A 23436-nucleotide genomic window follows, 5' to 3' on the forward strand; every position below is an offset into this window, starting at 1 on the left:
CAGTGCCTGACAATGTAGACATTGTTACTATTATATGAATTTTCTTTTTCTTTTTTTCCAAAGATTTGATTTATTCATTTGACAGAGATAGAGACAGCCAGTGAGAGAGGGAACACAAGCAGGGGGAGTGGGAGAGGAAGAAGCAGGCTCATAGCGGAGGAGCCTGATGTGGGGCTCGATCCCATAACGCCGGGATCACGCCCTGAGCCGAAGGCAGACGCTTAACCGCTGTGCCACCCAGGCGCCCCTATTATATGAATTTTCTGTCCAGCTAATATGAATTCCAATATTTTACTAGTTCCTCCTTCAATTCCCTTATCATTGACCCCCGCTACCCCACCAGAGGTAAAATCCGTGACAGTATGTGGCTGTGGCTTTTGGTTCTGTTTTTTTATTCTTTCCTTGTCACTTTTAATGGACCCTGGGGAACGGTTCCTTTGTCAGGATGTCTTAAAGGACCAGGAACCAGGTGCCTGTGGAGCGAGTGCTTCTTGGAAAGGTCTTAGGGAGCTGACATCATAAACTCCAGCGAGCACCAAGCTATTATTAAATTAATCGTCGCCTGTCTGAGTGCGGCTTTATCGGTAACTTTAGCTCTGTGGGTAGGTGTGACGCCCACAATGCGGCCTCCCACCTTTCAGATTTTGTATAACCAGGCCCAGGGTGTCCCAGCTACTCAGGAGTGGGTCTGTTTCCAGCACCGAGGAAAAGCGAGACCTGAATAAGGATGGGGCTTTTGGCGTAGCTAAGAGAGAGGTAAAATAACTGTAATTTCATAGCAATTACCTACAACCAACACCCGCCGAAGGCGCCAGTTTTCCGTGATAAACCTGAGCCTCTGCTGGGAGCAATTTGCAAGGTAGAAATAAGCACGCGATTAGGCTCTCCCGTATGAAAGCAGCCATCGGCCCGCCCCATCCAAATGCCGCAGCAGAGCAAACCTCAAGGGGAAAATACCGTGCTGGGTTTTGGGAGTGCATTTTTTTTCCTCCTTCTTTAAAAAAAAATGGTAATAAGCTTCCATTCCAGGATGTCGTTTGGGTTGTTCGCAGCTTTGTCAAGAAGCCCGGGGGCCTTCACCCCCCTGGCCCTCCCTGTCCGCTGGAGGAATTTACTCCAGCCACCTGATGGGGCCCCAGTTTCCAGGGGAGCCACCAGCAAACTAGGCTGAATGTGTGATTTCTCCCTCTAAGTAGCATGTCGGGGGCCCACACGCCACTCCGTGGAAATGAATGGTACACAGATCAGTTTCCCAACCCTTTTGTTGGTTCATGTGTTCGCTGAAAATGAGTTCCTTATAAAATTCATGTCTCTGCAGCCCACTTAGAAGTAAAGCCAGACTTGCCTTTCAGATAATTAAAACACACACACACACACACACACACACACACACACACACACACACACAAGAACAAAAACAAAAAGCCATGCTATTCTGAGACTGGTCCTGAGAAAGGGAAATCTAGTGAGAAGTATGCAAGCACTCAATAAGGCTATCTGTTATTGTCATATACGCGTTCCTGCCTTATCCGCCAGCCACCCCCACAGAAGGCCACAAGCTTCTTGACTAAATGCATTTTGGAATCCCCTGTGTAATTTTCTCTAGTGCCTTGTACATAATTGAGAGTGAATTTGCATTTATCGAGTCAAAGGATAGTTTAACAAATGATGGCTTATTGACACTGAGGTCAAGTACCTGTCAGAATTAAGGGGGCTACTGATTAAAATCTTGAGTCCGCCGTCTAGATATAGAGAGATGTTGTCGAAGTCTGAGGTATTCGTACTCATGATACATCATGGAGCAAGGACCAAAGGGTAGAATAGAGTAACTAGAGAGGAACATAGTTTGGCTAGGCATAGCCAAAGAAAAGCATTTCTAATTGTTAGAACTACCCTCAGAATGGACTGCTTCAAGACATGTAAATTACTGGTGCCTGGAGATATTTAAGCATAAACTAAAGGATTACTTGGGGGTAAGGAAGTTGGTGGTCCGGCATCATTTATGTTAGACTGTGTGATGGCGATGGTCTCCCTTTACCCCGAGATTCGAGGGTCCTATGGTTTCGGAAAGTTATGACTACGTAATCGCCATGCTGGGAACTCAAATTCAGTCCAGCACCTGTGTATGGAGTGCTTACCGTGTGCCAGGCATTGCCCTGCATAGACATAAGGAAGACGACAAAAAGACAGGGCAAGTGCCTTTGAAGTTAGTCTGGGTCGTGACTTTAGTCAGTCCTCCGTTGGGCATGTGTTCCTTCTTGACAATATGCAAATGCTGATGTAGGACATCGCTTCTCTTCCTTCTAGGCTGGAATCGATGGGGAAAGCATTGGCAACTGTCCCTTCTCTCAGCGTCTCTTTATGATCCTCTGGCTGAAAGGCGTTGTGTTCAATGTCACCACTGTGGATCTGAAAAGGTAAATAAACAATGCTGTACTAAGGAGGGATGTATTTGGCTGCACGGACAGAGAACTTTCTATGAGGGAGGGCGAAAGCCTGCCCACGGCTTCCAGCAACCTCCTGCTCTCACCTCATGGCCAGACTGTGTCCCAGAGCCCATCCCCGCTTAAAAGAGAGGCACCTGGGACTGAGCATTTCTCCACCCAGATTAACGAGGTCTGATTAGCAAGAAAGAGGGAAGGAGTGGCTATTGGATATGCAACTGAGAGCGGCCCAGAGGTGGACATACATGTCTTCAAATCCAGGAGTCAGCCGTTCTGGAGGTACTAGCGCCCCATCCTGGGGGACCCTAGCAGGACTTCAGGTGTAGGGGCTGAATTTCCAGGGCGTTGGCATCCAACCATTTCCCCTGCGTTGCTCTCATTTTTAGAATTCCTTCTAGATTAGAGGCTGGGATGGAGAGTTGTTCCTGTGGTTTTAATGGTTGTTAAAAATACCAGCCATCATTTGCTATCAAGAGCCACTCATTTCAGGCTCCTATCCTGCTTCCTGTCTCCAGCCTGTCCTTTCAATGCTAGCTCAAGGCTCGCTCCCTGAGCCCCTATCATCTGCCTGTAGCTTCTTCCCTGGTGAGTTTAGCATATTCTCCATGTTGCCTTTATGTAAATTATCCTATGCCCAGGACCCTACCGTCTAGAAATCTCTAGAGAGATTTCCACTTGGGTATTCTATTATCACTTTAAATTCCAGACATCAAAAGTCCTATCTGTCGTTTCTACTTTGAGTTGGGCTCCCCTCCTGAATTCCTGGGTTCTTCCATTTTCTAAGCACTGGAGAATTTCTAAGCACTCCCTTCTCTTGCCACCTCCCTTGTCAACCAGTCGCCAAAGGCAGGGCACTGCCCCGCTGTGCTGTGGCCCACCTCTGAGTCCTCTCACCTGTTCCCAAAGCCCACACCGGGTTCGGGTCCCACTGAGGCCAGCTGACTATCTCTTCGTTCGTCCAGCTGGACGTCTTCCTCCCGGGTCCTCTCTCTCCCTGATCTAGCCTTTATACTATCCTAAGTTTATTCTTCCTAGAATGGTCCTTTAATCCTGTGGCTCCTGCACTCAGAAAACCTTCTGATATTTCCCATTGCCTGTGGACTAAACCTATCTGTAGCTCTTTGTCGGATCTTCAGCTTTCCCAGCATTGTCTCCCAACACTTCTCGCCCTGACCTGGCCACCTCTGTCAGGCTGGACTACCTCTCACCGCACCCCGTTTACCTGCCGGCACCTGGCTAGGAGGCTTCCTCTGCCTCACAGACGCGCTCCGGCCTTCCAGAATGGACAGACCCTGCCCAGCCCCCAGGCGCAGCTTCAGCCGCCCACGGCTGGATTGTCACCTGCAGGAGTGCACTTGTATGTTTGGCTGGGGATCAGGATGGGGAAGGAAGCCACCTCAGCATTCCTCAGATGCTTATATTGCTCTTTTGTACCTGTTATCCTACCCTCCCGACACCCGCTGAGGCAAGCCAGCCAATATCCCAACTGCAGTTCAATAGATAAGGTAACTTTCTTACTGCAATCAATCAAATCAACCAATCAATCAATCATTTCAAAAAAAGATAGAAAAGGAAAAGAAAGAAAACATATCTATAATAAAGAGTTAAGGACTTTCTAAAATGTATGATACTGTGACGTTTAGCAATTTCTAAGAATATTCATTTCTTATCCTGGCACCACCATGTGTCGGCTGAGTGACCTTGAACGAGGTCTTTCGTTTTTCTGAGCCTCTGTTTCCTCGTCTGCACGATGGGGAGACAAGCAGGGCCTAGTTTGCAGAGGAACTGTGAGGATGTCGTGAGGCAGGCCATTTACATTCGGGGCTGTGTCTGGCGCACAGCAGGCACATCACACGCTGACTATTGTTAGCATCGCCCCTTCCCTCATGGAGCTGGCGATGCAGTCCGGGAAAGAGGACTGCTAGAGATGACATAGTCCATAAATTAGACCTGGCAGTATGGATTTAAATATGAACTGCATGATTTCAACCATAAATGCTGGAGAGGGTCCACAGAGAGAGAGGTCCGCAGCTGACCAGCATCCCACTGGCCAAGTCCACTGGGGCAGCAACCACGGTAAGCAGTAACCCCCCCTAGCCCCCCACCCCAGCCATGCCAGACTCCAGAGACCATTGTTCTCTTGAGTCACGGGGAAAAAAATAACTTCTGTGTCTTTAAGCCACAGAGAGGTAATGGCTGAAAAATAAAATGAGTATAGATTTCCCCGCCCAGCTGAGAATGCAAGCATTTCTGCCTTGTGTCAGCTCTGAAAAACAGGAGGAGAAGGTAAAGAATGTCCTCTTATTGTCCAAAGGAGGGACACACACCAAGTAAACAAAGGGACCCAGTAGATGAGATCTTAAAACGACTCTCAGTCCCGGCTGTCTCAGGAGTTTTAAGTACCACACGTGTGTTTGGGGAGCGATCTGGGAGTAGCACCGTAATTGAAATTCTTCCCTTCTCCTCCCCAGCTGATGATGCCAGGAATTTGTTTCATTACAGACTCCTCTTCCCCTTGTTTACTTTTCTTCTTCGGTTGCTCCATCCAGTGTTTCCCGCTCCCGACTCCCACAAGTGTTGCGTTGTCTTCAAGAGCATTTGGGGTGAATCTGATGTTCCAGCCGGGAGCCGGGACGTGTGCTTTGCTGTTCCTCCTCTTCCTTACTGTTTCCTTTGGCACTGGCACTGCCTCTGCCCTGCCCCCCATCCACCAGCTTTCCCTCTCTCACTGGGCTCCGCCTCTGCTTTTACATTTCCATCGGCTGGTGGAAACTGGGAAGCACGCTCCTGGGCCTGACCAGGACTGTGGCGACCACGAGGCCACTCTCTCTCCTCTTGTGAATACTCTTCGTAAAAATGTATGATTGAATTCATTGATTTTTAAAGTTTGGCATCCTGGCGAGTGCATTTTTGTTAAGCTAAGTGGTGAAGAACTTTTCGAAAGCAAAGCCCAACCTCTGCCCTGGGTATGAAGATCTCAGCGCTCATTTAGACAGCCACCTGCCATCGCTCTGCTCTTTCACTAGGACTCAACGCCTTCATCTTGACTTATTCTCATGACTTCCATAGGACAGACTTCCTGGGTCACACCACATCCCTTGAGAACTTTTTCCAACCTCCCATGCTCTACGCGCCCCCACCATAAGTCCGTTTTGCGCACAGGCATGCTGGACAGCCCAGGGAGTCTCATTTACAAGCTGCGGGGTCCCCCGAAGTTGAGGTGCCCTGGGGTAATCCACCTCCTGAATCTTGATCTCTCTACAGAAAGCCGGCCGACCTGCACAACCTTGCCCCTGGCACCCACCCACCCTTCCTGACCTTCAACGGAGATGTGAAGACGGACGTCAATAAGATCGAAGAATTCCTGGAGGAGACTTTGGCTCCTGAGAAGTAATGAGCGGCTTATTTCTGAAGCTAATGGCGGGGGTGGGTCTGTGTTGGAATTAGAGAAGCACAGTGTTAGCTTCCAGGAGCTATTATCAGTCCAGAGCGTAGGACCCTCTTCTCAAGCCCAGAGACCTGCCAATCTCGAAACTGTCCCACCAAGTCCAACCCCAAGAGTGGATACCCCTATGAATAGAATATGCCTCCGCAGCAGAATGCCGGGAAGGGTGCCACCCCTCCATCCCCCTATATGAGTCCTCCCCAGTTCACTCGCCTGAAAGACCCCTAAATGAGGGCAAAGGCTTCTCCATTTTAGAACGAGAGGTGGAAAGCTGACAAAATGAGAGTAAGCCAGGAAAGAGGTAACCCATGACTTAAAACCACACCCAAATATAAACAGGAGTCGCAAATCTGACCAGGTCTGGTCGAAGCCCATGATCAAAGATGAAAAGACTGACTCCTCTTCTAAAGTGGACCCTGGAGGGTTTAGGGGTGGGGAAGAGACCAGAGGGCTGTAGGCTCTTGGGTAGACCAACTGCTCCTGATGGAAAACGGGAGTAAAGGGAAGGAAGGTGAATTCTGAAAGTTACTGGAAACTAGACTTGTTCCTTATACTCTACTGTAATCAGGGATGAAAACAACGCACTGTTTCATCTTAACTCGAAAAAGATTTCATACAGGTAAGGCTCACACAGACTCCTTCCTGTAGGACAGCCACTGGAAAGTTTGAAGCAAAATTGTTCAGAGCCAGTTTTCGGGCTTACTTCGGGGGGTGGGAAGATGAGGAGCGCAGAGGATGGAAAAGCTGGAGGTAGAGAAATCAATTAGCAGGAGCCACCTGGTGACGGTCCACAGAAGACAGGCCAGGTGGCTGAGCTAAGGCAGTGACAGTGAACTGGGGGCAGAGAGGTAAGAAGAACTCAGTATCTACTTAGCATGTAAAATCAGTGGGATTGGACCCCTGGAAACCATGACCTTGCAGTTATTTTGAAGTTGTGTTTATTTATCAATACGTCTATAGCCCGCACCAAGTGCCCTAGGAGATCGATGTTACCTAGCCTCATTTTACAGCTGGGGAAACTGAGGCGTCGAGAGGTTGAGTCACTTGCCCAAGGTCACACATCTAACAAGTAACTATTAAATTAAAACTCCCAGTCATGTTCTTTTTTTTTTTTAAATGTAGCATTTTTTTTTAAAGATTTTATTTATTTATTTGACAGAGATAGAGACAGCCAGCGAGAGAGGGAACACAAGCAGGGGGAGTGGGAGACGAAGAAGCAGGCTCATAGCGGAGGAGCCTGATGTGGGGCTCGATCTCATAACGCCGGGATCACGCCCTGAGCCAAAGGCAGACGCTTAACCGCTGTGCCACCCAGGCGCCCCTCCCAGTCATGTTCTGATTAAACTTTAACATTTATACATTCCTCCCAAAAAGTATTCTCTGTCATCTACCATAGGACAGTTTATTTTCACACTGAGATTGGAAAGCTGCCTCGAGCCCATTGGTAGCAGCTGGGTGTAGACTTTAAATGAGTGTGTTGATTAAATCAGCCGTAACTCCCATCTCAGGCACCACCAGAAGCCACAGCACCTCCAAACAGGACACCAGCCAGCCACTTTGCTGAAAGGTCCTGAGAGGGCTCCGGGGCCATCCGCTGTCCTGGGACTCAGCCTCGTTGCTCGTGCTGTTTTGAAATCCCACACTAGAAAATAAATGCTTTTGCAATAACTGAACAGTTTAGACCGTGCATGGGGGCCCCAGAAGGGAATGTCCAGGGCGAAGCTACTTTCCTTTGAGAAGTAATACTCATGCTCAGGAGTGACCACTTCTGTCTAGGCCAGTGAGGAATGCGACACGGGAGCAGTGGGGAGCAGGTTGTCCCACCGGGTCCTTTGCCAGGCCAGTAGATGGAGATTTGCCAGGCTGGGCTGAGCCCCCCGGCCTGAGGCCTGCTCTCCTGGTTCTGCCAGCAGTGTGCTGTGACCCCTCCAATGTTCCTTCTCTGCTCTCAGCCTCCGTCCCCCCCTGTGTAAAAGGATGACCGAGAGCCCCTGCTATTCTTCATGCCCGCTTTAGCCAGGCTCCCTCCACCTGGACCAGCTGTGCTTTTCTCAGGTTGTTTCTCTTCTTCAGGGTCTCCAGTCCTATATCCACAGTGGGACCAAGGGGGCTCGTGAGACCCCCAGAGTTATGTGCACCCAGTGCACGTGTACGTTCGGAGGAGGACCTTCATCAGATTCATCACCATTTCCTCAGATTTCAAAACATTGCCATGAGCCAAGTAGAGCTACCCAATGTCGGACACGGACACGGACACGCACTCCTCTCTTCCCCGTCCGCGCACGTGTGCACATTACCTGTCCTGGGTTCTGCTTCCTCGGGTCCACGTCCTTTTCTGGACTGCAGTTGTGTGAGGGTGGTTTTCCTCCATGCATTCCTAACGTGGCAGTGATGCAAGAATCCAGCACACCCAAGTAACAGAACCTCAAACCTGTTAAAGTGCATGTCTCGAGAAGGCCACCAAGATGGCGGCCCCAGTGATGAGACCGGCAACCCTCCCGAGCACCCAGGAGTGCCCTTTAGATGACTTTGTATGGGTCATACTGGGGCAGAGGCCACAGTTACCTTCCAGTAAATGCCCCTAAGCCAGTGCCTCAGTCCCACAAAGGGAGACCTGCTGTTCTGCCCACAACAAGCCACCAGCCCCGGCAGGCTGCCCAGTGATTCGAGCAGCGAGGCCCCTGGGGCCCGAAGCGGAGGCCCCTGGAGGAGTGCAGCTTGACCTTCTGGTTCTCTAGGGGGCAGCAAAACCCCCAGAACTGTTCCCTGAACGCTGTTCTGCCATGTGTTTCTCATCACACCACTGTTTGTAAAAGCTGCCAGAAAGCCAAGAAATTGTGGTAGTCTTTTTCCCCTTAGCTTTATTTTTTAAAGGAAAAAACCACATGTAAACACTCCAACCTTTTTTTTTTTTTTTTGAATCACATTTGGTCCCACGAAGCATTTGGTGTCAAAAGAAATTCAGGAAGTCTCAAGCAGTTTCTTAATGAGACTAACTTCCATTTCTTTCCTAAGACTGGCCCCGGTAACACTCAGCAGGGAAGCAGTGGGATCAGCATTGAGATTACTGTTGAGGCATGCTGGGCCTCACCCTTCACCTCCACAGAGTGGCCAGAGTTCAGAGGATCCAGAGCTGAGAGGCAGGAGACCAAACTCTAGCCACCTCCCCATCGTGTTTGCTGGATGGCCTTGGCCAGCCTCTCTCCCATTTCCTCATGAGGGCGTGGAACTGTGTAGTCCCATAGACGCCTTTCTGCAGAAGCTCTATGATCCCATGAAGGTCTCAAAGCACTTTTCTTTCCAGAGCTGGTTATTATTTAAAATACCCCTCGTGCATAGATGCTGCGAGAAGAAGTCAGGAGGTCAAACTGCTACTATATCACAGCTCGGCAAGTAGTCAGTCAACTCACAAGTCCGAACTGAGTACAAACGGGGTCCAGAACGTTGCCAGAGTCGGAAGACACCTTGAATTCATTATTTTGAGAAGTGTTTATAAATATCTCACAATAGAAAAAAACAAGAATGCTTCTTCTCACCCTCCGGGAAGTAGAGAAGCAGCCTTGGTACCAAGGAAAGGATTGCATGGTGGCTGAGAAGATGGCCTTTGGGGTCAGAATGGCTTGGGTTCTAATCCATACCATGAGGTTGTGCGACACAAATTTGGCACAGAATCTCAGAAGCTTAACAGAATACAGTTTATTCCTCACTCTGGTAAAATCTAAGTGGGCAGTATAGCCCTCTTCCCTATTGTAGTCTTTGGAATATGTGACAACCCCCCCCCCCCCGCACCCCCAAGCCTCCTTCAGCACAGAAAAAGTAAGAAGGTTCATGCCAAATGTTTTTAAGGGCCAGGGCTTTGAGTGGTTACATCATGTCCCCTCTCATCCTATTGGCCAGAATCCAGTCACATGACCCCAGTGTAACTGAGAGACAGAAGCTGGGAAATGCAGAGAAGCCCACGGCTATTTAATCTTGAATTCTCACATCTGTAACATAATGAGAGAAGGACCCGTGGGACCGCCATAGAAGGTAATACTACCTAACCTGGGGCCGGACATCGAGTAAAAGCTCATGAAGTGGCATCTTGGAGCATTAGAAAGAGAAGTCACTGCCTTCTTTGTGACTGTCTTCCAGATGCAATCATAAGGCCCTTCGCCTTAAAACCGCAGACCCCAAGGGATGTCTCTTAATGACTGAGCCAGACCCTGTCTACCTCCAAGGATCGTCTGCTTCATTAGCAGAGGCAAGACAAGCAAGCACATAGCCAAGGATCAGAAGAGTCGGAAGCATTAACCTGCTTTTCAAGTGAGGGTTTGGTGAGATGAGGGAGAGAATAAAGGAATAAAGGAATAAAGGAAATAAGGAATAAAGGAAAAGGGAGAGAACTTTCCAGCGCATTAGAACAAGGACGGTCAACACTCAAGCTCCTAGGGGAGCCCCTAGCATCGGCAAAGGCCCCTCCATCAGGGCAGGAGAATTGTCTCTCTTTCTCCAGTGTATCCTCAACCCCAGGAACAGGACCTGGCCGTGGTGGATGCTTAATGCACGCTGGTTTTATTGTAGGGGCCCCTTTCGTTCAGTGGCATGGTGGCCTGTGGCTAGTTAGTGAGAAGTCGTGGGGGCCCTAAGCCAGTCAGAGCACTTCCATCTGCACACACACACACACACACACACACATATATACACATATATAATATATATAATAATATACATACACATAATAATACACATATATTTATATATAATAATATGATTGTTATATAATGATTAACAATACGTCTATATCTATATAACATATAGATTTATTTCTCCTATTTACAAAAAAAATTTTTTTTATGAGGGGCCAACTGTTTTGCATCCCAGAATGAAGCTTAAGTGCATGTCTAAGATGAATGCATTTGAAATAGGATATCTTAAAAATAGAACGGTGAGAAATTGTCATCAGAGCAGGGGTCAGCAAACTTCTCTGTAAGGGGCTAGATAGTAAGTCTTTTTGGCTTTGGGGGCCATAGAGCCTGTGTCACAAGTCTGCCGCCGTAGAGCAGAAACAGCCGTATGCAACACGCAAAGGAATGGAAGTGGCTGTGCTCTAACGCCATGACCGAATACTGAAATCGGAAATTCACATTATTTTCACAGGTCACAAAATACTACCCTCCTTTTGATTTTTTTTCCAGTCATTTAAAAACGTTAAAAAACTATTCTTAGCTCATGAGAGGTGTAGAAACAGATATTGAGCTGAACTTGGCCCATGGGCTGTAGTTCACTAACTCCTGAGTTAGAAAAATTCACCATCTCTTTGATTGTCATAAGACCACATCACAGTCTCAGTTCAAAGATGTTTCCATGAATGAAACACTACTTCTTAGCTTTCTAGAGAAACAGAATGTACTCTGTAGCCCACTTATTTGCATATACAAAATCTGGTGTATATATGGAGCAAACACTACTGCCCTTAACATCTCAGTATAGTAGCCTCTTCAAGTCTAGTTACTGAAATCCGTGAGTTTAATATTTGGATACACATTTCCCACAATGACAAATTTCAAATGGAACATTAAGCTGTACAATAAAGTCTCAGGAAATCATAGTGCTTAGAAAAGAGGCCAGCACTAGCCTGTGGTTTCCCTGAACACATGGTCCTTTGCTGTCCATCTTAGATTTGCTTCTGTCTCCTCATGTTGGGCCCACACTGATGGTGAAGGAACGGTCAGATTATTGCAAGTCTGATCAAATGATGGCATAAAGCAAAAAAAAAAACAACAAACCCAAATAGTCTACTGAAAATGCATTTCCTAAGCCCTTCTCTTTTTACCTTATCAAGCAAAAACAAAGAGCACTTGGTATTTATTAAAAATAATTAAAGGCAATCAGTTCTGAGAGCCTGCCACACTATGTGCGAAGGCCAAAATAGGGAAGGATGATCTTAAATTGCCAGGGTCTTGGATTACCTAGCATCTTGCAGGAAACTTGCCTGGTGCCCCCAAGGACAGACAATCTGGTAATTCCCAGTATACACAGGGAGACCTGTGTGCCGAACCTGTGAGCGCGCCCTCTGCAGGCGGATGGAGAGAGTGCATTCATGTGCTCCTCTGTGTGGAGGGAGAGTTTTGGGGCTTTAAAGGTAAAAAGCAGCGTCCAGGAGAGGCCACAGGACACTGAACTGGAGAACTGGGCTTCCAGAGTGAAGCTGCCTGGGTTGGAGTCCTGGCTTTGCCACCTAGCCATGTGACCTTAGGCAAATTGCTTAACTTCTCTGGGCCTCCTTTTTCTCACGTGGGAAATGAGCCTGGTCACAGTACCAATAGAATTGTGAAGAATAAATGATGGATACACATAAAGGGGCTAGAACAGTGCCTGGCACATAACAGGCACTCAATACAAGTTAGCTTTTGCAGATATCAGAGAGATGGTGTGATGGAACAGGAAGAATGCTGCTCTAGGGGACTGGCCGTGTTCTCAGGGTCCCCCAACGATTTATTATCCGTGGATCCATGAAGAGCCATTTTATCCCTCTGGCCTCTAGCTGTCTTCCCTGTAAAGCGAGGACCAGAATGCCTTCTGTATCTGCCTATTGGCAGAGGGCTGGACCCCATGACTTTCTGAGGACGCTTCTGATGGCAATATCTAAAATTAAACGGTCACCTAGCATGGCCCAAGAGTGGACAGTCCTAGCTAGCTAATGGGCCAATTGAGGAGCAGCGAGAGAGAGAGAGAGAGAGAGAGGAGGGAGGGAGGGATGGAGGGAGGGAGGGAGGGGGGAGGAAAGAAGGGAGGGAGGGAGGGAGGAAGGAAGGAAAGAAGGAAAGAAGGAAGGAAGGAAGGGGAAGGGGGAAAGAGGAAGGGAGAAGGGGGAAAGGGGGAAGTGGGGAAAGGGAAGGGAAGGAAAGGAAAGAAAGAATACAACAAATAATTTTTAAAGAGTTTTTGGTTCACATTATTTGCAACATTAAAGGAAGTTTTAAAATTATTTTGCTTTTTAACACAAAGCAATCAAACAGTAGGCAGTAGAAAACTATTCACCCAGAGATCACAAAGGTCCACATACTTGATAATGATGATAAATAAGCAACTGTCCCTCATCTCATTCCACGCCTACCTGGCCACGCCCATAAAATGTTCGTGAAATAACATTTCTAGAAAATTTGATGATGCTAAGGGAATTCCCACACAAGCAAGCTTACCTCGTTCAGTTTTAGAGACAATAGAAACTAGTCCTAACTTTGGCCTGCCTCTTAGATTCTTCTGGCTTCAAATGAAAGACTGTGCCAAGGCGAGAGGCTGGATCATTGCAAATCTAGCTCCATGCCTGGAAATAAGTAATCAGACACACTCGTCCTGCTGGTAGAGCCTGGTAGATTCCACTCTTACTGCACACAAATAAGGGGTGTGTGTGTGAAGAATATTTCAGAAGAAGACCCACAGGTACCCTTTCTTTTGAGAAATGGCTTTAAAGCCTCGGTGGCAAGGTGCCTACTATCTCCTGGCTTCCAGAATTAGCTCTGTACAGTTAGGGTTATCATCACAGGCCTGGCCCTGGATAGTTATTTTAATATGGGTTGGGGAAATGTCAGGGACCCCACCCGATGTAGAGGCAAGCTCCTCCGGAATTTTGATTAGCCCTCTCTTTGGTGCAGCACTGTTCGGTGATCTCAGACGCGACTCAGGCCCTCTGAGGGGGTCTCCCGGTTCCCTGCCCACAGTTTGTACCCCCCGCCCCCACGCAGCTCTCTTCACCTCACTGACCTCTGTTTCCTCTGTCAGTGAACTGGGACAGAGAGTGCCCACCCTCCCTGTAGGTTGGGTGTAAGATCCCCCCCCACCAAAGATTTATAGATCAAACTCGAAAGGGGCATGTTGTTCCTTGTGTTGGGCATACACTCTCCCTTAAAGGAGCTCCAAGTTCTCACTGATTCTAGAACACCGTGCCTTCCATTTCAGGTACCCCAAATTGGCTGCGAAACACCGGGAATCCAACACGGCAGGCATCGACATCTTCTCCAAGTTCTCCGCCTATATCAAAAACACAAAGCAGCAGAACAATGCCGGTGAGTGGCCCCCTTCCACCCAGAGCTCTTGGCAGTAGTGCCTGCTCCCAGGACATCTCAGGTACTCGGGTCCTGGAAGCGCCTGGAACCAGCGCTGTGCACTGTTCGCCCACACCCGTGCTCCGCATGACACAGGGAGGGGGGTGTAAGAGAAAAGGCCAGTGGGCCTTTGTGCTGACTTTGGAGGGAGGGAGGCACTTTGTGTTCTGAGCCTGCCTTACCGCACAGTGTAATGGTCTGCACAGAAGTTTCCTGCCTCCGCCATACCACTGGCCATTTGTCCCAAATTCACAACCCTGCCTGGGTTCTCGGGCGGCCCTGACCGGAACCACATATTCCAGTTTCCTTCCGGTCCCTGCGTGCCTTCTCGAGGGGTCATACAGAGGTCAAGGGGGGACAGCACGAGCCTGGTCACCCCCCTGGTGAATGCTGCAGGCGGAGCCCGGCCCTCTGCTTCCTCCCCCTACTGCAAATGCAGAGGGTACTGAGGAAGCCACGTCTCCAAACCTGGCTCATCCTCCATCTGGCCTTGGCTACAGAGCCCAAGACCAGTTCTCCCGTGAGGCCATCTTGGAGGGGTCTTGGCGCCTCATTTAAGCTCCTAGCACTTTAAGTACCTCATTTGGTCTTTCCTTTAAGAATCAGACAAAGCAATTTGAATAGAACCATCAAATTGAATAAGTGTAACACTTGAAGAACCGTGTTAGGCCCTGGGAGGAAAATGAAGAAGGATGAGCAAGTTTGCTTGCCTCCCAGTGGGAGAAAGAGACAGCCTTGCAGGCAGGAGCCTGGAGCCCAGCACAGAGCTAACCAGAGCAAGGGTGTCGTGAATCTTTGTGAATAAATGTGCGAATGAATGACCAACAGATGAATACACAATGGACCCACACACGGTGGGATAGGCGCTCTAGGAGCTCAGAGGAGAAAGGCATCTTTTTGAAAGACAAGGTGGCCAGGAAGGGCAGCCATCATGAAGCCAAAGGGACGACATTTTGGCAGGACCGGAGTTGGTGCCTTGGAAAGTAAGTATTTTGGTAACAGTTACTGGGGAGCTGGATTGTAACAGGCACAGAGTAGATTCTGCAATAACCAGAAAAAGACCCTTCCCCAGTCTTGAAGACCCAGCCGGTACAGGAGAGGAAAGGCTTAAATTGGCAAAAAGGCAACTAGCAAGAAAAGAGATCAATGATGGCTTCACCAAGGGCATCTGAGGAGCTGATTAGCTGTCTTGTGAAAGGGGAAGCGATATCCGCCAGAGGTGTTCAGAGCAGGAAGCGTTTACTTCAGGGCCTTTGAGAAAGCTGGGGTTTCAACTGGGTCATGAAGGTTAAGGGGGAGTCAGTTGGCTTCGAATAAAGGGAGGAGGTCGTTGCGGGGGGGGGGTTCGAGTGGCAGAGACTGAGGAGAGTGCCCAGAGCCTGTGCGCAAGCCTGGCAGGCTGGGTTTTATCCCGTGGGCCATGGCAGCCATTAGAGGTGTGTGAGGAGGCACCAGAAGGAGACTGGCCTTCAGGGACAAGAAGAAGAAGAAGGGATGTGGAGAGATTTTAAATGGGTTCAGTGCTCCTGCTTCGTTGCTGTCTGGACCTTGGTGGGTGGAGGAGGGTCCCCCACAAAGCCATGTCCCCCTGGGACTTGAGAGTGAGGCCTTATCTGGAAATAGGGTCTTTGCAGGTGTAATTAATTAAGGGTCTCGGGATGAGATCATCCTGGATTTAGTGTGGTCCCTAAATCCCCCCACTGGTGTCCTTGTAAGAGGCGAGAGGGCACATGGAGACCGCGGGAGAGGTTCATATGAGGGTGGGACAGAGATTGGGGTGCGATGACCAGATTGGGGGGCCGCCAGAAGCCGAAAGGGGCAAGGAAGGGCTCCCCCGTAGAGCCTCAGGAGGGAGCGTGGCCCTGCTGACACCTTGATTTTGGCCTTCTGGACTCTAAAACCGGGAGAACAGAAATCTGTTCTCTGCGAGCCACGCGGTTTGTGGTGCTGTGTGGCGGTGGGGCCGGGACACTGAGGCAGCCCCTCAGGGCCGTGTGCCCAAGGGCGTTCAGCTCTGGTTTGTGGATCCCACATCCAAGGCCCTTTCCTCTCAGCCACAAATACCTTCCTTCAGACTTGTCAAAGCACCCTCAGAAGGATTATCTCATCGGAGCCTTCCAGGGTTTTCAAGTTACAAATGGTATTTACGTCGTATCCATATTTACAGTTCTCCTATCCCCAACCCCAAAGCAGCAGTTTCCACTGAACGTCCCATATCGGTTTCTTATAAACTCAGTGCTCTCCAGTTTCCATTGTTTCCACTTCTTCTCTTTCCCCCTGTTTCTCTCTGGGATGGGTTCTGCCCTTGTGACTCCTTCTTCCCTGAACTCATCTGAGCCCCGGCCTTTCTGCTGTCCCAGAGAGCCTATCCCCATCACGGTCCTTGGCCCGGCTGTTCTTGTGTCCTGTCTTTAACTGGACTCCGTGCATTTGTTCCTTCCCTGTAACCATAGGCTGCCCCCCCCCCCCCGCCACAGCCCTCCTCCTTCACCATTCCATCCCCCCACTCTTACCCCCCAGTTCTGGTTGCTAAGTCCAGAAGTTCTTAGGCTCTGCGAGCCAGAAACCAAGACAGAGAGTGGCACCGTGGCCCACCCCACGCGGCCGCTTGCCCCCGGGACGGTCCACACCCTGCTATGCTCCGTGCCAGCTCTGTAGCAGGCAGCCCCTCCTGACAGCGGCAGCAAGAGACCCCAGGCTTCCTTTGACACCCCTTCTTGCACTACTTTCCCGTTTCTCTCTCTGGATCTTCAGCTCTACATCTATTTCTTCAGTGTCCCTTCTTCAGATTGTCCCTTTTGCGTCTTCAGCTTTCTTTTCTCCTGAAAAGAGCCCTCCCTCTCTCCCACCTTGCCACCTAATGCCTCCCAGACCCCATATACACACCGGCCATGGCGGTCTGTTGCCCTCTTGACATCAAAGTGTGAAAAAAACCAACGCGGTGACATGGTCCTGCCCCGGGGGGTCGTCTCTCCAACTCCCGTGGCGGATACAGGGACTGCCATTCCAAATGTCCCTGTTTCACCAAAACCTCAGAAGTCCCCAGCTACTGAGACCCAGCCCCCATCCAGGGGAGCCAGCCACAGCCGGCACGCAAGAGAACTGTCCGTGAGTTTGTACATTCGGCCGTTCGTTTATTCATTCAGCAAGCGCAGGTTGCACAGAGTGGCTGCAAGTCTAAGCTAATGTTTAAAGGGCATTCTTGGGTACCAGGCACTGTGCTAGATTCCAGAGTGGTCAAGACAAATGAGACCAAGTCGTTGCCCTCAATGAGCTGACTGGGGGGCTGAAAAACACATAACAGGTGATTACTGGCCTGGGCTGGGACTCCACAGCTGCTATGTCTAGCGCACAGCTTTACTGGAGAGACTTCTCTGAGCCTCTGTTTCTGCATCTGTAAAACATACTTGGTAAGACTTTCAATTTCTTCATCTGCCAAAGAAGGCAATTAATAGCAGAGCCAGGCTCGTAATGCGGATTCACTGACTATAAGCCAGTGCCTACAAATCCTGACATGTGGGAAATGTTCATTTACTGTTAACTCTGATTATAGTTGTGACTGACAAAATTGAGACAACATGAATATTGGAATCAGAAACTACTGCTTTAGCTCCAGCCAGCACTTCCAAATCTCCCACTCCTGTCTTCTCACTTCTACCTGGTTGACCTCTGTTTCCCCATTTTCTTGGTGCCTTTTTCTCCTCTCCAAAGGATACAGGGGAGAGGGTCCGTGGCCTGGCCCTGCCTGTCACACCTTTCAGGATTGTTGCATGCGACCCTGAAGTCAGGGTTTTGTGCTCTGGTTTGGTGTCTATCCCTGTACCGCCTCCTCCCCCTGTAACGGCCCCATCCGGGTCCCCTCGGTCTGCTGAGAGTGGATCCCACCTCCATGCCCCGCCACACCCCCCTCCTCAAACTTGCTCTTCACTTCACTTAAGATAGCATGGACTTGCTCATGAGATTCTCTCTCTCCCTCCCCCTGCTCACCAACACGCTCTCTAAATAAATAAATAAATAAATAAATAAATAAATTAATAAGTAAATGTCTCAAAACCCCATATTTAATAAGATGCTATCAGTAAGACGCGACATGGGCTACTTTCTTGTTACTTGGGATCCCCCACTACCACCCTGGCTCGCGGGCGACACAAGGACTTTGTTTCTGGACGGGCTGCATTCCGCATAGCTCAGAGACTGGCAAGTGTGTGGTGGTTCGACTTGCAGACTCTGAAATCTACTGCCTGGGTTCAGACCCCAGCTTCCCTCTCTTCTTGCTGGCCTTGAGACACCGGGCAAGTTACATCAACTCTCAGTGTGCCTCCATTTCTTATCTGTGAAGTGGGGGCAGTAACTGTCCATACCTCATAGGTGTGCCGGGAACAGTGCCACCGCGGGGTTCAAGTGTCAGCTGTTGTCCTGTGCTGTTACCCAGAGGGCAAACAGGTACACCTCTGCGGAGAGGTCTGCGACAAAAGTGTAGTTTGAGGGGGTATATATATATATATATATATGATACAGTCCGTGAGTGAGAAGAAGGGGGCACTAGGGACAGCAGGAAGCATCACGTACACTTACGGGAGGGCAGCAAGAGAAAGTTAGGGAGGAAGGTTAAGAAGGCTTGGCCAGGGGGTCTAGGAGAAAGCTGAGAAGGGCGGAAGACAGGGAAGATCCTCAAGATGGGAAGGAAAGGGGTTTTTTGTTGTTTGTTTCAAGAGTGATCTGTGGTACAAAATGCCATGCAGAGGATCATGGGAGGCTTCGTGCTGTGCACAGCTCCCTAGACGCGTCCTCGGGCGTCCTTCTCTGACTGCATCCCCCTCGCCTGCAGCAGCCCCTTACTCCGATCCTACACAGCAGGGGGCGTCCAGGCTGGCTCAGAAGCAGGGCCCTTCTCCCCTTGGCAGGAAGGGGGCAGGTGGGCTCAGGAGGAGACCACTCGGAGTGGGATCAAGAGCCCACCTGGAGGGAGTACTCGTGGCCCTGAGAAAGGACAACTGTGAGCGTGGAGGGAGCAGCCCTGGGTGTAGACGTGGCTGTAGGAGTCGCTGCTCTGAGCCCCTGCACAGTACTTTTTCAGTCTAGCAAGGACAAGCAGCTTCATTTGTTCCGTAGTGAAGGTTTGCCGCAGAAGGAACAGGGGAGGGCGCCAGCTTGGTCCATCGCCTTCAGGGCATCTGGGTAACACAGCTGGCAGTAAGCAGCGGTCAGCTCCGTCCCACCCCAGTCCGGGTCTGTCCTGCTGCTTGGCTGAGAGGCAGAGTCCAACGGTGGCCTGGCCTCCACCTTCAGCGGCACCTGGGCCTCCAGCTCTCACATCACGTCCTCCCTCTCTCTCTGCAAGTATCACCGTCTGGCCCTGCTGCTCTCATCCTCCTCCGAGATGCCATCGAGGCACATAGAGCCCCCGGGACGCGAGACCCGGCAGCGGCCCGGACTCAGCAGCTCTGGCTCTCCTGGCTCCCGAGCCCCACCCTTGCTCCAGCTCTCTGCCACCGGACATCACTGCTCCTCTGCTCTATCCCTTCGCTTGATGGCTGGCTTCCACCCCCCTCCTTAAACATGTCTTCCTCACTCCATCTTCTCGAAGAGGACCTGGGCTTTTCTCTGTGAATATCCATCTTACATTGTGCATTCTAACCCTCAAAATGCCATTTGAACAGACTCTAAAAATCTCTGCTAAACCCCTTGGCTTTCAAGAAATTCATTTGAGCTACTTACCCTAATCTGGCTGTAAAATACTATATTTTACTTTATTTTTCACAATCTCTCTTTTTCCTTGTGCTTCAATCCTCCTATTAAGTCTATAGATTCTTTCAGTTTCTGAACATATTGTATTTCCGGGTGATTAAACAAAGGGGGCGAATGTGCATCCTCAGTTCTCTGTTACTCACTATTTTTAAAGTCCCTTTTACGTTTCTTGCAGCCCCATCGCGTTTCCCCAGATACAGTTAATATTCCTGCCCAGTATCTTCACCGTGTTGTTGTCGGCTGGTGTATTCTTATGTACTTCTCCCATTTCCTTTTTGCTTGGAGAGGGAGTGGTCATATATATGCATGTAGACTAGGGCAAAAATCCTGTATTTCTCCTGTTCCGTTCACACTGGCACCTGCCATCGCCGTCCTCGTGCGCATGCCTGCTTCCGCGGGACTCGCTTTCCCTATCTTCTGCAAGGTGTGTAAAAAGCCCCACCCTCGGTCTCTCTTATCTCATCCATACATCATGTGAAGTTTTATGGCTTTCCCCAGCCACTTCACACACATACATGTCAGGCTGCTGGTACCCCATATTTCTGAGCTGAATAATTTTTCCCCCAATTCGGATGATTTCAGTCTTTCGAGGCTTCCTAGGAATCCCCTCTTCTCTTCCTCCTTCGAGTGTAGCGTTCTCTTGTATTTTTGTCACTGTGGTCTTCTGTCTGATGGGCCTTTTTATTTGCAAATGTAGCCTCACTCCACTTGCTCCAGAAAGACTTGATCACCGCTCGCAGGGACACATAATTCAGGGCAACGCAGCATACGCGAGAACGAGGTGCGAAAGGAAAGCAGGGTGGAACCCTGAAACAGAACTCAGGGTGCGCTAAAACCGCCAAAGCCGCCCCCAGCGCCCCGATGCCAGACACAGACGCAGACCACAATTTGGGCACTAAACCTTCGAGCACATAGAGCCCAAAGGGACCCCGTGGTCAGCTACAGTTTGGTTCTTCCCGTAGACAAAAACATACCAACCTCCCAGAAGAGGAACCAATGTTACCGATTTGGGGGCTCGAGTCCTGGCATGGAGGACTGCGATTTTCGTTTGCTTTGGCCTTTGCCTCGTGTGATTTCCTTGCCCTTTGTCTGTAGACTGTGGGCCGCTGACTTCACGCTCCTGTGAATTCTGTCCTCTTTCCCCTGCAGGTGCCGCTTCGCCCTGCCCCTCCCCCCACCCTGCTGGTCTTGACCTGTGCCCTCTTTCCCCCTGAAATGCATTTTCTTCTTTTTTTCTTTCCATGTATCTTAAGGGCCCTGAGAGCCCCCTGCAGCTTCGGGCCTATGTCACCAACTTTCCTGCTGCTTTTTGTCATTTCCAAGACTCAGATCAGCCCGCCCACACCTGTCCGTTTTTGTCATGAGGCTCCTGTATGTACTGCGTTTGCAAAGATGTCTCCCTTTCCACTTACGGAAGACACCGCGCTATATCCTAACCATACCCTTCCTGAAGTATTTGTCCTAATAAAATACTTCTACCTTCCTAAATAAAGTCCTGAAAGCCTTCCTTGGTTCCCCAAGCTGTGCTGGACACAGTGCCATGTGTTCAGAGCAAAGCCCCACGCCAGAGACTGAGTCGTCTCTCTCGCTTTTGCCCTTCATTATCTGGAAGTGTTGGGGCCATGTTTTCCAAACTGAAGATCAGATGTCTAACAAATTGCCTTCATTGAAAATAATCCAATTATAAGAAATTGGTACTGTCCCAGAAAATCCAGGACACATGTCCCCAAATGAAAAGCACCTGGTTGGGGCTTAGCCCTCTGCTCCCCCTTCTCCCCAACGCAAATCCAAACCCGGCCGGCTGCCCCCACAGTGGGAAGGAGAGTATATCACGGCTCCTACCACCTCCTGCCCAGATCCTTCGCTGAAACACATGCTCGTTAGTTACAAAGGTCTCTGAGCAGTCCTGACTGTGTTTACAAATAAGGGCCAGGGTTTCCTCCTTCCTGAGAGCGGCTTCACTGCCTGAGACCTGGAAGCAAGCAGTGGGCTCTCTGGGCTTATTCTGAGAAAACTGGCGATCACAGCCACATATCAGGAAGAGGACTCTTGCAGGGTTCTAGAAACCTTGGCAAGCTCACCTTGTCTTTGGAATGATCATTCCCACTTGTTGGAAATGTGACTGAAGGATGACACTGCACGTAGTATCACAGTCTCAGTTGCTCCCATCCTGCCTGTCTCTCTTCCCTTCATCTCCCCCCAGAGCCTCACGAATGGTAGCATGACCAAGCCAGATGCAGCTGCTTTCCTTGCTCCTTTCTCCGGTCAGGCCTGAATCTTCAAATTGTGCTGTCTTCTCGCTTCTAAAAGGTGCTCCCTGCAATGGGCCCTGCTCCTGGCTGATGCTGATGGGAAAAGAATCTCTCTGTAACCCTGACAATCTTTTTTCCCCTGCCACATCCCCAGTGGTTTGTGTCCACACAAGTTCATTCCTGCCCTTCCACCTTGCAGCCTGCCTGCCTGGCTGACCACACCAGCACACCGGCTCTTCCGGCAGCCTGCTCTGTGCTCACCTCCCTGACCCAGTGGCCAAGTACCTGCTTCCTAGCGATATTCCTCACTCCCTTCTAATAAAATCTGTGATCAGACAAGGCCATCTCCATTTGCTGTATGGAAATCGAGGCTCATGCGCTTCATCCCAATATCAAGAAGTTTACAGTTAAATCTGTACAATGAGCTGCCAACAAAAGAAGTGAGTGTCCCATCACTGAGAGGGCACAGAAAGAGGCTGGACCCTTGGAGGTAGGAACTGCCTGATCTAAGGTGTCATCTATTGTAAGACCGCATTTTAATTACCAGTAAGGAACAAATATGTTTTCAAATGAACAAACTCCTTTCATTTAAACTATTACATTTTGATCGTAAGAAACAGTCTGATTTCAGAGATGTCAAGTGTGGAAAAATGAAACATGATAGGTAGATAATTCCCATAAACTTTCCTAAATGGAACATTCTGTAACTTGCTAGAGGCTCTGCCACGGAGCACCAGATCCTCCTTACGCTTGACCTTGAGGGACGCCTTTGGAAAGGAAGTGAATTGTGGGCAGCATTACTTCCCGATCCCTCTAGGCTGTCTGTCCTAAGTCCATACTCACTGCAGTGTCAGCTGTGCCCCTGTCTCTCGTGCCTAGAAACACGTAGCACCTGTCTCTAAGGTTAGGGATTGGCAAACGTTTATTTTTTTTTTTTAAGATTTTATTTATTTATTTGAGAAAGAGTGCTAGCACGAGCAGGGGGAGGGGCAGAGGGAGAGGGACAAGTGGACTCCCGGATGAGCAGCGCAGAACCCAATGAGAGCTGGATGGGGGGGGGCTCGATCCCAGGACTCTGTGATCATGACCTGAGCCTAAGGCAGATGCTTAATCGATTAAGTCACCCAGGCACCCCTCCCCCCAAACGTTTTCTGAGAAGCGTCCGATGATAGATATTACAGACTTTCAGGCGACAGAGGCTGTCCCAGCTGCTTAGCTCTGGGCCATAGACAACATGCAAACAGGTGGGCGTGGCTGTGTTCTACAGCTCCACTACAGACACCGGACATTTGAATTTCTCATCATTTCCAGGGGTCATGAAATCTTCTTCTGAATTTTTCCAACCCTCCCCAAATGTAAAAACCATTCTTAGCTTGAGGGCAGTGCAAAACGATGCAGTGGGCTGTATTTGGCCCTTGGGCTATGATTTGCTGACCTCTGTCTCAGGCAGTCTCAGACTG

The 23436-nt window shown here is 49.6% G+C and overlaps 1 protein-coding gene across 2 annotated transcripts in view; it reads left to right on the forward strand.

The window, feature by feature from the left end:
- Nucleotides 1-23436, forward strand: part of CLIC5 (CLIC family member 5) — a 152682-nt gene that overhangs the window by 103575 nt on the left and 25671 nt on the right. For both annotated transcript variants that reach the window (XM_045801655.2, XM_045801662.2), the window contains exons 2-4: nt 2308-2417; nt 5709-5834; nt 13831-13937. In XM_045801655.2, the coding sequence (XP_045657611.2) occupies nt 2308-2417; nt 5709-5834; nt 13831-13937 (343 nt within the window). The remainder of the gene's footprint in view (nt 1-2307; nt 2418-5708; nt 5835-13830; nt 13938-23436) is intronic.

The sequence above is a fragment of the Ursus americanus genome, chromosome 29, assembly GCF_024610735.1.
Source record: "Ursus americanus isolate L20-20 chromosome 29, mUrsAme1.1.p, whole genome shotgun sequence".
NCBI lineage: Eukaryota > Metazoa > Chordata > Mammalia > Carnivora > Ursidae > Ursus > Ursus americanus.